General features: G+C 39.7%; 1 protein-coding gene across 1 annotated transcript in view; it reads right to left on the bottom strand.

The window, feature by feature from the left end:
* The window catches only part of LOC133000431 (guanine nucleotide-binding protein G(i) subunit alpha-2), a 33,143-nt gene extending 18,469 nt beyond the window's left edge, over nt 1-14,674 (bottom strand). The window contains exon 1 of the mRNA XM_061070369.1: nt 14,142-14,674. Within this exon, the coding sequence (XP_060926352.1) occupies nt 14,142-14,259 (118 nt within the window). The 5' untranslated portion in view covers nt 14,260-14,674. The remainder of the gene's footprint in view (nt 1-14,141) is intronic.
* Nucleotides 14,675-16,591: the final 1,917 nt, after the last annotated feature.

The raw sequence follows: 16,591 nt of genomic DNA, 5'->3' as shown, positions 1-16,591 counted from the left end.
GGGAGGCACACAATCCCTAACACAGTGTTTCTCATCTCTGTGTCACACAGCCCACTGCCATGGCATTTCTCCTGTAGAGACATGTAACACATCCCAGCATATGCCGGCGTCATAGGCCATCTATTGTCTTAGCGGCTGCATAGGGAGAATGATTCACAGGCCTGGCTGGGAGACGATACCGCCTTCGCTCTCATCCTGACTCGCCATCCCCACCCGTCGGTGTCACGACTGCTCACATCCAACGAGCTTTTACAGCCATTTAAAGGTTAATCTCCTCTGGGCGTTGATGACACCGAGCAGAAAACACAACAATGATGCTGATGCTATTTAAAGCCATGTCGCAATGCACTGAAGAGGCCGACAGACACAAGCAGACGTGATGTTGTTCTATGAGTACATTTATTTGCAACTGGGTTTTCTTCCTGACCCACAATGAACATAGACGTACAGTATCTGATCAATGTAGATCTGTTCTAGCAATATTTATTTATAAAAGGTTCGGGGTTCTGCGTACTGGGTCTAGCTTCACTGAACTTTGCAGAAACAGGTGAACAGCTCTTTGTGCAGCAGTGATACAGCAGCTGCAGAGTACTGTGGCCTGAGTGCGGCAGCCGTTCTGTACTTGCAGCAGCTGAGGTCACTTTTAAAGAAAGAAAGCTGCGACCACATCACCAAGCAAACAGCTCGTTCCGCACAGGCAGTTTTAGAACCGCCACTGAACATTAACGCAATTACACGACTTCCAAAATGTAACAGACCAATGAAACTGGACCTCTCTCCCTCTCTCTCTGTGTGTGTGTGTGTGTGTGTGTGTGTGTGTGTGTGTGTGTGTGTGTGTGTGTGTGTGTGTGTGTTGCTCTTCCCATCGACTTTTACTCTGCACCCAAAATATACCGTGTCTACATTTTACAGAGTCCTTTGTCTGGTATCTTCTGCTCCTTCCTGCCAAATCAATATTTTTACATGACAACAAATCAAATTACAATGACTAATATGATTGGTGTTGATGGTAGGGATGAACCCACAGAGAACAACTCTTAAGGTTTGTTCTCATCATTGTTATTGGTGAAAACAGACCGGAGCACTTTGCAGCTGAAGAGACTAACAGTTCCTTCTGTAGTTGGTGGAGACCAAAAACAGAGCTCAAATATAAAAGTACATATTGATAACATTTATCAGGAGAACCAAAATATGACTCCAAATGAATCAGGCAGATATATAAGGTGTATATATCAATGTTGTTTTTACAGCTATTTGTGATTCTTCCCAAATGGCCCAACAATAATGAGCTTTAATCAATTGTTTTGCCTGAAGGTGGCGTGAGTGAAGACAAAGTATGTGCAGTTGTTCAGACTCTGATGTGCACGTCTGAACAACCTCATTCTACTGAAGTGGATAAAGGTTACGAGTTTCTAAGTGTGTGCACTGAGCAAGACACTCATCTATAAGTGGAGCTGTTTCTTAACCACACACTTGGTTCTAGTACATTGCCCTCCGTCAGCAGGCTTTTACAACCTCCTCTTTATTCACCAGGTCTGAAATCAGGCACCTCTTGATCTTCCTTTATTAACCTGCACACAGCAGCCGTCTTTGAGTTATTTCACGCAGCCTCTCCACCACTTTTCAGAGGGAACGCAGAACAAGGAGCTCCATTAGTACAACTGTACATGCAGATTCTAGTGGGCGCTGGAGTACAAACCAGCATCAGCATCACAGGTGTTTCAGCCGGTGAGGCATCCTGCCGCCCACCTCTACCACCTCAGCCTGTTTCACAATGAGAGTGAGGAATTTTACATGACTGGATACAGTAGGTGTTGTCGCCTGCAGTGGAAAAGTAGGTCATCAGCCTTGCAGGGCTGAGTGGAGCTTCACGATGCTTACTACACTCTGACTGTACACACAATAATGACTGTGTTTTAATTCTTTAATGTGTTAAATGTTTGATGTGTTCACAAGAAACATCAACACTTTTATGAGACTGGGATGTTTGACGTACAAAACATTGTATTCCACAAGTCTGTATTTGAAAATTGCTGTTGAACAATAAAAAAATCAATGAATCACATCAAGCAGAAAATGATGCGCCATACACAAAGAAAGAGACAGCTTATCTGATGCCTGCATCTCAAGATTCACATCTGTAGCTGCAGCTCGTACCAAGAAGAGCAAAGCAGAGGGACAATGTCGACAAAAAAGGATCAGGTAGAGGAGAAGAGGAAGCAAATTCTGATACAGTCAAAAAAGATTGAGACCTCCAGATAAACAGAAGGGCAGTGACATGACATGCACCCACTGTACGTATGCAACAGAATGAATCCCTGCTGCCTGAGGAGCACTGAACTCAGGAGGAGACACACCTTGTTTCAAAACAGAGGGAAGCACTTCTTTACTGTTAATGCTTTTAGTCTTCGGTGCAGCCCTCAGCACCATCCATCATCCTGTTTTAACTTAATGCCTCTGGGGGTATTTGTCCCCCCAACTGGCCTCGACCTTGTTCATATCCCTTTCCAGTCTCCATCGGCAACTTCTCCTGCTCCTCTTCTTCACAAGACACGACACATGATGTGCCATTTTTGGTCTAAGTCATTTCTTTCAAAATGCAGTATTTCATAGCTGTGCGATGCAGTGATGAGAGACCATGTCTGTGTCTGGAATCTAACGACACATCCACCCGTGACAATTTAAGAAAGTGACTTCATGATGTCAAGAGCTGCGGCTCGTACAATGTAAGACATCCCAGGGATATGAGGTCTGAAGTACTTTTTCATTTCCAGTAAAGCTGTCTCTCGGCCAACATAAGACCTTTGTGGAAGGTTTTTCACACTGATTTATGAGGTTATAAAGGTAATAGTGCCCTGGTTCTTATATATGGTAATATATTAAAAACTATCATTGCATATTTATTCTTTAAAATGTCAGTGATATCAGCGCTGCAGAAAAAAACGGTCTCGCACATTTTTTTTAATCTCTGCTGCACTGATTACTCAGAGTTAGTAAGATATTATTATATTTTAAGCTTTAGAAAGTATGACCTGGTTAGAAAAGATAAAATTCTATAGCACGTGTGGGAGTTCCAGAGTCACATGGAGAGAAGGAGATATATATTCAGAGAAAGTTGAACTTATTTACCTCCCACAATGCATCATAGATGAAGCCTAAATCACTTTTTCATGTGAATGATATTTTTTGTTATATATGTTTTATCATTGTCATTGTTACGTGTTTCCTTCATACTTATTTACGTTTGTTCCACTCGTAAAGATAGAGACTTTTACAACCATGGGAGGATACAATGCTGAAAGTATGGTAATAATTCAGGGCTCCTCCTTATACAACCTCGATGAAGAGCTTATAAGAACAAGGTTGTAGAACAACAGTTGGTCTTTATCCAGTGTGGTTCATTTATTCACTCAGCGAATCGTTTAACCTCGCTGTACAGCATAATTTTCATATCGTTCTCACGCTGTGAATATAAAGAGACACATGACATGTTAAGTCCATCAGCATGTTATTAAGCCTGATTCCCTTAGAGAAGCCACAGTTCACACAGCATGTGTGCTACACTAGTGCTGCACTACTCTGACATGTCCACAGAATGTTTTAATGTTCACTATTCAATAGGATTAATGTTCTGAAATAAGATTTTTCCCCAACTTGATGCCAGAAAATTACTAAAAACAGGAAAAGTGTCAGAAGAGCTGATTGCCCTCTCTGCAGTGTGTGGTTGATTTCAAGCAGAACACACACCAATCATCTGGCTCATCTACAACACAATCAATACGCCCCTTAACCCTGCAAGAGTCCATATTAATTACACCAATCAAGTGAATGCGTATCGATCACCGATAACAACACTTGACATGGGGAAGCTCCTTAGAGAAGATGAAAAACTGATGTGCACCTTGTTCAACATTTTGGAGGAAAAAGGGAATCGATGCTGCTGTTGGGATTTTAGCAAGAAGATGAGCTGAGCTGCTGTCCAGTGGTTTAATAATAAGATATTGAATAATAAAAGCATCTGCCGAGGAGGTTATGTTTTCATGTGCATTTGTTAGTGTGTTAGCAGGATTACACAAAAACTACTGGATGGATAACCAAGAAATTTGGTGGAAGGACCTGTCCATATGGTTGAATATCAATTCAGATTTTTCTGATATCAGTATGATTGTCTGAGATCGTCTCCTATTTAAGGCCAAATCCGTCTTGTGTGACGTGTCTACCTTCGGCTCACAAACCTACTCTGTGATGTAATCATGTGATGATGACTACTTAAACACTGTGACATGTAGCCTCATCTGACTAATACAACGTAAATTCATAAGGTCTTGTTGTCTTCGCTGATCAAATTTGTCCTAATAAGAGCTAATTCATCTCTTAATGAAATCTGGCAGCTCCACATGGTGAAAACTGTAACTGGTTATTCACTGTGTGGAAACAGAAGATGCAAACATGCTGGTGCAACATGTGTGTGTGTGTGTGTGTGGGGGGGGGGGGGGGGGGGGTTATTAGAATTGAAAAACTAAAGAAGAAACACACGTCATAAATTAAGGACACTGACTACAGTGTGTCGGCATGAAACACGGCGGTGAAGAGGATGAGACACGAGACCTCCCCTGCTCGTCTGATCTCCTCTAATCAATCCAGGGTGCCGGGAAAAATGATTTCTCACATATCAGAGCATCTCAGCTGGTATTTGCCTGGCAGTGACTCTACTTACTCTCCCACCTCCTTGTGTTTCTGAGTGTCATCTTATACTCTCTGTGCACTAACACACACTCACACACCAGCAATCCGATGAGGCATCAGGAGAGCTGTGCAGTTGCTGCGGTGTTTTAACCCCCCCCCCCCCATAAAACCATCAGCATTCTGCAGACGCACCAGATTGTCAGGTTGAGGGAGGACGGTTACTCAATTTAGCAGCACATAGAATCAGAATCAGCTTTATCGGCCATTTATGCGTATACACACAAGGAATTTTTTCCGTTGCTCTCAACGTACAGAGATATACAAATAAAAAACATGGACAACAAAGCAGAACAAGGTTAAGCATAAAAATGTACCTACTATTTACAAGTACGAGATCTGTATAACTGGTTGTGTTCAGATTGCCTCATATTTTTTAGTTTTGATTAGTCAGATAAATTATCTTTTAATGAACATGTTAAAAACCAGGAGGCATCTTAAATTTGAAATATACACGGTCTGCACCAAGATTCATAATATTCTCTTGAATTGTCAAGATACGTCAAAAACATCCAAAAGCAACCTTTTTTGAATCATCATTATCTCAAATACACATTTGTAGTAGTTGTAGGTTTCGAGTCCTATTTTGTTGTGTACAGTAGCTGAGAATAGATGACCCCCTATGAAACCCTATTTAAATCAGTTTAATCTGGGGCTTAATTCAAAACACCAATGGCTACACAGTCATAAACTGTGCAGATCATATCCCCTTGTTGGGTTTTGTCAGTTTTATTGGAAATATAGTGGGAATTTTCTTCTTTTTTTATTGCACGTGTCACATTTACAAACACTGTTCTACTAATGATCTACTTACACTGTGATTTATTTTTCCACTTTCGAAGTCGACAGGCATGATTCATTGCATGAATATGTCCAATGAAAACAAGGAATAATGGAGACAACCAAACACTGCAAGTCTCAGGAAGCAATAGATAATGTGTCACTATCAACCACAATGATTATCTCCATACCAATTCCTTGTAGCCTATACACATTTTGTATCCTATTCAAATAATCCTGTAGCTTCTATTTCATGGTTTATCCTTATTAGCCATAAAAGCTTTCTGCCCACACACAATTTAATTTAACCTAGACCGTAACAAAAAATATGCCTTAAATAATATATTTTTAAGATAACCACGTGGCATTTTAAGCATAAGTAAAAAATAACAAACATGTTTACGTTCCACGCTTAATATCAAGGCCTTTCTAGTTTGATGATGTAGAGATTATAATACAGCAGAAAAATGGAGGATATGCACACATTAAAGGATATGTAACCACTTTATATTCCTGTATGACATTTTCCTGTTCGTCATGATCTAATCCCTAAAATAGTCATAAATTAATGATTGACTAAAGGATTCATTGACTAATGGTTTCTTCAGTCTGCTGCTTTCGGCTTGCTTTCTTTATTGCCACGAGTTAGATGAGAAGATCGATACAACTCCCTGACCTGTTTTTGTTTCCACCAGCAACCCGATGTATTAGCAGAGCGTAAAAGCCGAGGTAAAGAGATTCTCTATTCCAGTTATTGTGCTAAACTAACCTGCTGCTGATGGTAACTTCTTGTTTATCTTAAACAGGGGATATAAAAAGAAACCTGACACCATCACGCTGATTGATATTCTTCTATTCAAATCTACCGTATAAATTTTACAAGACATCCAGTGTATTTAATTTATTCACTCAGCACATCTTGTCACCACTTAATTTTCACATCTCTCTCATGCTGTGAAAAATGATGAGACACATTCCATACAGTGAGAAATTGAGGCCATCAGTATGCAAATATTAACTTGATTTATGCAGGCAGCATGGGGGCTTTACTGGTGCTGTATTACTTTGACATCACCTTTAACTTGTCCCTGATGCAGTGTGTATTAAATCTCATCTGAGGACTATAGTGAAGGATAAGTGTTAAGTCTGACTTCACTAGCGTCAAAGACAATAAGAAAATAAACAATATAGGAAATGAATAACACATTTTTCGATACTTACACTTCCCTCTCGGGTTGAGTGACACTGACATGTTCTGCAGTGGGCAGTTTTGAGTGAGAGCCAAATTAATTTATTCATACTGAGTCCAACCACATCGGGGCCCGTGTGAACTATTCAATAATCAGAGAAACGGACTGCAATGACGGTTTTATTTTTATATCTATCAAGAGAGAGAGAGAGAGAGAGAGAGAGAGAGAGAGAGAGAGAGAGAGAGAGAGAGAGAGAAGTAAGGATGTTCCAATATAGTTATATTTGACATTTGCAAATCACACAGGCCTGGCCGACTCCTTCACTCCTAATTTTTATCTTCATAATCTTCAAAAGAGAGAAACACAATCATAGGTAGGAGCTGTGGGATTAATCATTTTCTACTTGGTACTTTGTAATTTGGTCATTTTATTTCTCTCAAGTCCAGCTTCAAAAACCTTTATTTGAATTTGTTTTGACAGAAGCCAAAACATTAAAATATGTTTCCTCTTGACTTTTTTTTATATTTTCAGCAGTAGGTATCATATTATTTCACATTTATATGTGATGTAAATCACAATAAGATGAAGTATTTTGGTTTCTGCAGATTGAAAAAGGGATTTATAAATGTATTAAGTACATCTCGTATCCATGGCAACCAGGCAGAGTGGACTAGAATGGCTCATCTTTGTCTGCTAAGCCAAACTATTTCAACTTCAATCACCGAAGACTCAGTGTCCTCAATATACCCGTAATGACACTTTCCCTGTCTGAGTTCTCTCTAAAGCAAATGCAAAAACGTATAATTCTTAAAACAAGACAAGAATAAATGTAGTCATGTTAATATATTGTGTCTTAAACGAGAAATATCACCAGCACAGTGGCTCTGAGATGCTGGTGCTACCAGTGTTTCTGCTTATGAAACCAACTCACAAGTACAGTGGTGCTCCTGGAAATGTAAGTGCTGCTACAGCACATGTCACATCTTCAACTGTCTCATCATTGTGTTGCCATCCTGGAAACTAATGTAGAAGCTATACCACTGACTCTTAAAGACGTCAGCTGCTCCTGAAAGAGTTTCTACAGAGTTTTTCCTGCCAGCTTCAAGTTAAAAGTATGTCGTAGGTATTTGTATATGTTTAATTTCTGTATATTCCTCTACGATAGGATTTACATAAAGATACATTATTAAAACGTTTTTATTTTAACAAGAGAGTGAAAACTTAAGCAGCATATTTCAACAGGGATTTTTTTCACTATGAGTAAATCTTTGATTTGGGTTGCTCTCTGCAAAGACCAAGACAATGTGATTGTATTTTCATTTAATTGTATTCTATTTCATCTAGTTTTGATGTTTTATACCGCATTTTAATCTGTTCTGTATTCAACATTTGATTTGTTTAGGTTCTATCATCTCACCAGTTGTGCTTTTGATCTATAATCGTATATTTTTCCTTCATTTGCTGGGATCGTAAAGCACTTTGGGCCAAATTCTGTTGTGCTGTATAAATGAATGTGACTTGACTAAGATCCACCACTTTTCATTTAAGTCTGCTGCTGCAGAAAATGGGAACTGGACATATTAGGTTTCTACCTTAATGATATCATGGAGCATAATAGGAGCGTGTGCCTGATCGATGATGGTAATATATTAGCCCAGTCACTCGTCTTCCTCCAGACCAACATACCTGGAATAGGGAAGTGTGAGCAGATTTACATGTCTGTGTCAGAACAGCCTGGATCAAGCTTAGATGTTTGATATTGTGGATATATTCAGCAGTGCTGTCAAAATATCTTTATGAGTCTAAATTATAAAAGAGAATCTTAAATAATTAAATTTGATTCGGTCTTGTTCATTTTTTGCTTTTATTCTCTCAATTAACTATTTTTCTCATCCTTTGCCTCACTGTCACTCTCAGCCTTTCATCAGATTAAGTGTGACTAATGTGAATAGTTTGATGATGACACAGGTAACAGGGTGATGAGTGTGGGACTTGCTTGCTGAGGCCATTTTGTTTTCTTCACCTACTGTACGAGAGGTTGAGATGTGAAAAGAAAGGAGGAGGAAGAGAAAAAAAAGAGCCCTAAATAATGAATGGGTCTAATATTGGAAATATGATAGGAAAATGAAAGCGAGGGAAGGATCAGGTTTGTCATCTGCACCAAACATGTACGAGCACTGAGACTGGACTTTGGAGCCGACTGGTGTTTTGCATATGCTTTGTGATAAACCAGTAATTCAATTAAACTAAAACTAAAAATATCTACTATAACTTCAAGGAATGCAGCTATCACAAAGTCAGCAAATACATTCCCTACCACTGCAGCAACCGAAAACCTGGAACAATTTTGAAATGACTTCAAAGTCACGTAAAAAGACCTGAGGGCCAGATCCTGATTCTGGCTCTTTTATAAACACAAATCCAGCTCTGTGCAATTAATAGGTAGAAAACAGCAAACCTCTGAAGAAACTGCACCACGGGCAACATTTCAAAGTGTATCACAGTGAAAAGAGATTTTCATTATCAACATCTTTCTTAACACTTGAGGATAACAAGGTGAAACGCTACAGTATTATACAACAAATAATCTACGCCAATGGATTACATAGTATTTTTTTTACTAGGATACGAAGTTACACGATTATTTTTCATTATTGGAATATAACAAATGGAAGTATGAATATTGGTTGAGACCGGTGCACATAACCTTCAGAAAGCCTTCTTAGGTATGGTGCATGATGTGGACTTGAACCACAGCCATTGATCTGGAGACTACCCAGAGAAATTTCCTGGCTTTTACCTAATGCATGCTGGGAGTTACAGGCTCCAAAGACCCAAGTTTAGCAGGGACAAACAAATGTAATGTCTAATGTCAAATATAAACCCACCTGAATGGCTCTATATGCAACAGTTTTTCATTTATTTTCCAAATGGAACAATAAAACTGTAAATTGGAAAAATGTTCTTTTCATTATCCTCCCAAATGCCATTGGGAGGCTGATGGATTTTCACATGTCCTGTAAACACATGAGCAAGAATAAGAGCCACACTCTCACTTCCACAAATACCAAAGTTATAACTCTTACAGGATCTCATCAACCACCATCATGCCTCAGGAAATATTCAGAACCCAAGATGGATCCTACACCATGGTCATTAGTCTACTGACACCCTGAGCCAAAGGTGTTGAGCAAAACAGCCTCAATAAGTAAAAAACATAAATCACCTCTGATATTCACTACCCTATGCTGCTACCCAAAAGAATGAATGTTCAATAATTTATTAATTTTCCTCACAAGGAAAAACGCTTTTGCTGTCACCATGTGTAAAGCTACAAAATGTAGATCTGGCACCTTAGCTGTGGCTGCAGCGAGGATCTATTTCGTGCTAGTTCAGCAAATAAGTGCAAATGCATCTTAGTGGTATTCACCAGAGACGTGACTCACAATAAATAAGTGGATTCTCTCACACTGTGGCTAGCTGTGAGGTTGTCGTCTCTGGATGGACGGTCTCACTCTCAGTCCTCCTCCCTGTCACAAGAAGGGAGTCATGTCTGTGAAGCACTATTATTATCATCGTCTGCTCGGGGTGGGGAATTAGAGATGAGCTGCAGTTCAGGCAGATTTTACGAGGCTTTAGGGAGGGGGGGAAGTATATTCTCTGTGAAACTGGTTCTAAGATAGGCCAGTATCCTTCCTGTTTGTTAAGATACTTTTAAATGTAAAATTCCCCTTTGATTAACTTTAATGACATCATGGTAACTAGACGTCAGTGAAGATAATAACTACAGTAGCTAAATATAACCACAGTTTGGCTCTACACCTGCTCAAATTATATTATTGTAACATTGAAACTGAACTTGGATATATTTTACACCTTAATTTAAGAAACACATTTGTAAGCAATGATATTTATGATCACATATGTATTCTGTACAGTGACTGATAGTAATCAAGGACTCAACTGCAACATCTCCACATTCACTACTCGGGGGAAAAAGATCATCGTGCAATTTTGTTAGAGATGAAATTTCTTTCTGCACTTAAGTCAGTGATTGTTCTGCAGAATATTGTTTCCAATGCTATACACTCAGTAGTATGAAAATGCACAAGCTAGACTTTCCTCCTCCGAAAACCCAAATGGATAAAGGTCAGCATTTATTTTGTTTAGGGATGGATTCACCTACAGTTACTGATCCCAGCTTATTTAACAATCCAATACTTTTAGTCCTTTCTACTTCTACTATGTCAGCTTGATTTATGCAATAAAATCTCTGTCAACAGTTTAAAATGAGAAAGCTTTACCAGCAGCAGTCAGGCCTTCTTGGGCTCCACCTCTGCAGATGCTCATGCCCGGACCCATGAGTTGGCAGTTTACAACTTCAAATAATCAATATTAAACATAAACATCTGGGGAATACTGATATTCCAAAAGACTAATCAATAGGTAAATATGTCGAGCACTGATGATCATCACTTTCTGTGATGTTACATCAGAGACTTATGCAACATGGGTTTATGTTCCCGGTTCTGACACAGATGAAGACGAGCTATCTGGAGGATCGGTAACACAGAGAGCTCTGGAGTATGGTGCAACGTAGTGAAATCAGGTTTTCTCACAACAGTCAGAGAGGTCATGAGTTTTTAACAGACCTGTCAAGTTTTATTTTCTCATGTTCAAATATGGTTTCATGTGTGTAACCTGTTAATGACACAACTCAACAAAATTTTCATCAACTCTGACTGTTTGTCCCCATTCAGCACTCATGCTCCAATGGCGACATCAACATGTTGGTATCTTCTCATACACGAACACGGCCATAATGTCCTCGGCTCAACCTTAAATCCAAATGTCAACAAGCAGCAATAACCCTTGTGTTATTCTCTGTCCCTGAGGACGGATACGATATCATGATGTAGAGTAAACACCAGAGTGATTATGTGATGTTAGTAAACTGTGAGTTTATCAGATAATCTTAAGAAAATACTAAATGAAACTCAATATACTGGAGTCCAAAACCGCTGCGATGGAGAGGCTTGATCCCAGCTTGGTGTGGTTGGAGTCACCACAACCTTACACGAAGTAAAGGCACCCGGCCAAGAGAGATTCCACAGCCACCCATGCTTTGTCAAATTCTGTGTCGTATAATTCCTCTGCACACCGTGTCAAATATTTATGTTGCCTAGAGAGGCATCAGACCATGTGTGTTGTTAGCACTCAGAAACAAATCACACTGACTCTTTTATCATTATTGATTTTTTGTTGTTTTGGTTCTTGTCATAAACAAAGACAGTTGTAATCATATCTACAATAATTTATCAATGGAATTAAAAATAATCTGCAACTATTTTGATAGTAGATTATATCATATTTTTATTTATCATATAATATTCCTCCTGATTCCAGTAGTCTACAGCAAACAGAATATGTGTGGATTTATTGTGATTATTAAAATGGTAATTTCAATAATCCACAGACTAATTTATTATATCAAAGTTGGTCTGTATTTATGTAGCCACTTTTCACATACACATTCACACAGCACTTTCTCTATCACACATCAACCACAGGGGCAATTTGGGGCTGTCATCAAACTGCCGACCATCTGGTTTGTGAGCCACAGCCGCCCAACGTTAATTAGTTATTTAACACGGTTGTTGCATCTATTTCTGTAAAGAAGAAGTCCCATTCATTCTGCTGGACAACAAACAATGTGATACAAGGAGACATTTGGGTTTGACATAGTGGGAAAAACATGGGTGCACAAAGTAGCTTCAACAGAAATACCTGGACCTTCACCTCCACTTTTTGTTTTCCTGTATTCTATAAATGATGTATTGCTTTTTCTCTCAGTGGCTACAGCTCCACTGTGTTGACATCACACACAAAGACACACAGCTCATCTAAAGGTGTGTGAGGTCAGATCAGTCATTAAGATGTTACAGGTTTTGACCAACGCATGATTGTTGCTGCCATGTAAATAAAGACATGTCTGTATTAAATGAGATGCAACAGTGACACCAGGAGATTTTCATCACTGCTTGTTTTCCCCATCAGCTGTTCTGAATCATTTATTTTTAAAGCACTGTTTGATTGAAGGCTACATTTAAGGACACTGTGAGATTCACCAGATTCCCTCCAAGCCTGATAATTAACAAGTGAATCTTTCTGAATCCATGTTGCCAAAACTCAACCTATGCCAACCTGCAGCGCTCCGACACTTAGCCGATTGTGTCCTCTGTTAACAGCTTGTCACAGCAAGTTGACACAGATCCAACCACACACGCACACACACACATGCAGGCACACATGCAGGCAAGCACACACACATTTGTACAGCTATCTTAGTGAGGACACTCATTGGCATAATGCATTCCCTAGCCCCTTACCCCCAACTAAATGCCTTACCCAAACCCTTAACCTAAACCTGATTCTAACCCTAACCCTAAAACAAAGTCTTAACCCACAAATAGTCCATTAAAGGGGGTCCCAAAGTGAGGATCGGCCAAAAGGTCCTCACTTTGCCAAAATGTCCTCACTCCGTATAGTGGTCCTCACAAAGATAGCTGTACGAGAGTACACACACACCTTGCTTTCATATTGTATTTCCAGTCAGTCGAGCATGTAAGGAAGACAAATCAAGAACATGATGATGGCAAACACAGGCAGCAGAATTGGATGAGGAGGGAAGTGTGAAATTGGTTCTGAGTGGGAAGTTGTATGTTTGCGTGTCAAAGATTGAAAGACACAATTTTACTCAATTTCATGAAAATTGTTTTTTTAACAACGATGTCAAACAGTGCTTGTTGCTGCAGTGAGATGAGACTCTGTGTGTTTAAGTGTGAGCCTGTTAATGGTTGGTCCGTCTCCACAGGTTTGATGCAGTGAATTTGAGTTTCCTGGGCAGGAGGCCAGCACGCCGAGCTCGGAGAAGCTGAGGCAACATGTTGACATGATGGTATCTGACTTATCTCCAAGTTTATATACCCCGTGTGTTGGCTAATTAATGACATGGTTACAGGCTGATACTCTGGGAAACATGAGGTTGAAATGCCTTCACAGAAAGTGTCTGTCCACCTCAGCTAATGTGATTCCTTTCTGTGCTTAATATCTTTTGAATGCAATTTTAATGTCTTCTTATTATCCTTCATGCATTTCTAAGAACTTTGAATTTCCTTGTGTCCGCATGGTGCTATAAATCAACTTGTCTTGCCTATTGAGGATTAGTGATGTGGTTTGATAACCCTGATTCTGATGCTTAGTTTATTCCCCACAGAAAATGTTATATTATTGAGTTTTTTCATACTTTGACCTATGACCTCATCCCATTGAGCTGCTTGGCTCCTAATCAGATCAAGTTACATGTAGAATCAGGTGCATGGTTTTATCCATGAACGGATGTATTTGCAGTGTCCGGCTGTGACCCACCTAACAGGAGCAGCTTCACTTCTCTGGCTGCCTTCTCTCCGTCCTCTCGCAGGTTCTTGTCGATCATCTTTGACCTCTCCGCGGCCGCCTTGTCCTCGGCGCTCACCGTGCAGCCCATGGCTCGAGTCGCAGGGGCGCAGCGACCACTCGAGCACACAAACCGAGACAGAACGAGGCTTCAGTGCAAACGCTCTCAGCTGGGCCGGGCGGTGCCGAGAAGAATACCAATGGAGCAGCTTCAGCCTCCAGCAGGAACACAGCCGAAAAGTCAATGTCCCCGCTGCTGTCCCGTTTCCCAGCAGAGGCTCACAGACGCATCCACATCGTGTGGTTTTACACAACACACAGTCAGATTGTTAGAGCTGGTCCATGTCTGCTCTGCATCCACACACACACACACACACACGCACGTACACACGCACTAGTGACTGCAGCAGCTCCCGTGTAGCTGGTCACTCCGAGCTGGTCATCAGATGAATCCCAGGGACGAACTGGGAGCAGTGGCCGAGGCTCGTCCACGTCACTGGGACGCCTCGTCGCCACGGTCCAATTAAAGCAGGTGAGCGGCCGTGCCACCAATTAGAGGGCGGGAGGCAGTGATGCTGCAGTGGCCGCGGTGCCAGCTCCGTCCCGTACCCCCCCCCCCCCCCCGGATGGGTCCGGAGTCAGGACCGGGATCCACAGTGTCGGGCTGACGTGAGGAGGAGTGAGGAGCTGGAGAAGCAGCTCTGTGTTAGTCAAGATGAGGGACGAGCTGTTAAATATGATGAAGATCTTTATGAAACATCTTGGCACATAATTACACCGACTGAAGAGTTGGTGGACAGCGCCTCCTAATGGATTCATCTTTCATCTCTTCCCAGTTACTGGAGCTCCATAATAATATTAATAATATAATAATAATAATAGCTGTACAATGTATTTATAAAGCAGCTTTAATTACAAACGGAGCACACAATATATTAGCAGGCAACAAAAACAATGATTCAAATGGGAAAATGGCATATAGTGAAAAAGAGTTGGTGGAAGCAAAAAATAAACTTATTTAAAACATTTAAAAACATCAAAATCAACAGTGATGGCAATTATCAATGGCACCTGAAAATACAAAGAGCATTATTGTGATATATTCCTATTGTTTTAAGTGTCATTAGAAAAGTCAAGTTTTACAATTCAGTCTCCTTTTTCCCCCAAGCAAATAAAAGTTTGTCACCCTCATCAAGCCAAAAGAAATGAAAAAATAAATAAAAAGGGCCTCGTCCAACACACTCACAAGCATATTTTCTTCATCTAATCCAGCGCTCAAGTACCGTTTAACTGTTTCTCACTCATCTCTGAAACGAGTTTCTTTCTATACATTCTGGTACATTCTGTTAATTTGTTCCTGTTTGGGTTGTTAAACAGCCTAGCAGTAAGTTTCCGATTCGATTCGCTGGGCTGTTAGAAATTTAACATGTCTCATCCCTTGTGTTTTACTATAAACAAATCTGAATGAGATTTGTTCCCCCTTGTTACAGTGAAAACCAGCTGTGTGTTGACACAACAATGTCAGAGTCAGGGATCATGATGACCTACAATTCAGGCTCAGTGTTTTTTTATAAACACAGTTTAGCATGACAGATAAAAACATTGATCAGATAGAGACCAACTCTTATTTTCAACTATGCACTAAAGTAAATGGCTGTGTGTGTTTGGGGGTGAAACTAGTATATTTACAACAATGATCCAATGTATATTATTCAAAGTTATAAAATCCATTTATTAACATCAACACAGAGAACAAACCCAAATAGCTGGTTTGTTAATTAAACCAACACTAAGACACTTTTCATACACTGGTCAGTTGTGAATTTGGACATTTTGGTTTGTTTAGTTTCTAGACAATGTTTTCTTTCAGACTTGTAGAAAGAAAACATTGGAAATACGTTACTACACTGTTTTTATTTGTAAATGTAATAAACAAAAATGATCACTTCAGTAGCACTTACCAGACTTTATACTTTAATTCCTGTCAGTATCCTGAATGTTTTTATAGAGATTTATGTTCATGTATAATTAACAGCCTGATAAAGTACATTTATTAATAAAAACTAATCAAATGTGAATTTGTACACACTGTTGAGAGTATTTGCACATTTGTAATGGGACAACAAAAAGCCAAAAGCCAAAAAAACTTTGGCTTCTAAGTGAACAAGATGAAACAAGAATTGTAAATCTGCTTTCCAATGTTCATATTTCTAGAAATTATACAAATTAGCACAGATTTACTAAGAAGTGACCTACTTTGGATATTTACAAGTTAAATTTCTGTAAAGTTTAAATAACAAAAAATGTCAATGTCAGTCATAAACTGAGGACATCTAATTGTGATATGTTATCATAACAGTAACCTGAGGTAGGTGTTGCTTTAAAAAAGACTACTTTCTGTAAACGGTAAATGATGAGACCAT

The sequence above is a fragment of the Limanda limanda genome, chromosome 4, assembly GCF_963576545.1.
Source record: "Limanda limanda chromosome 4, fLimLim1.1, whole genome shotgun sequence".
NCBI lineage: Eukaryota > Metazoa > Chordata > Actinopteri > Pleuronectiformes > Pleuronectidae > Limanda > Limanda limanda.
Note: the sequence above shows the minus strand (reverse complement) of the source record. Positions and strands in the feature narration are given on the sequence as shown.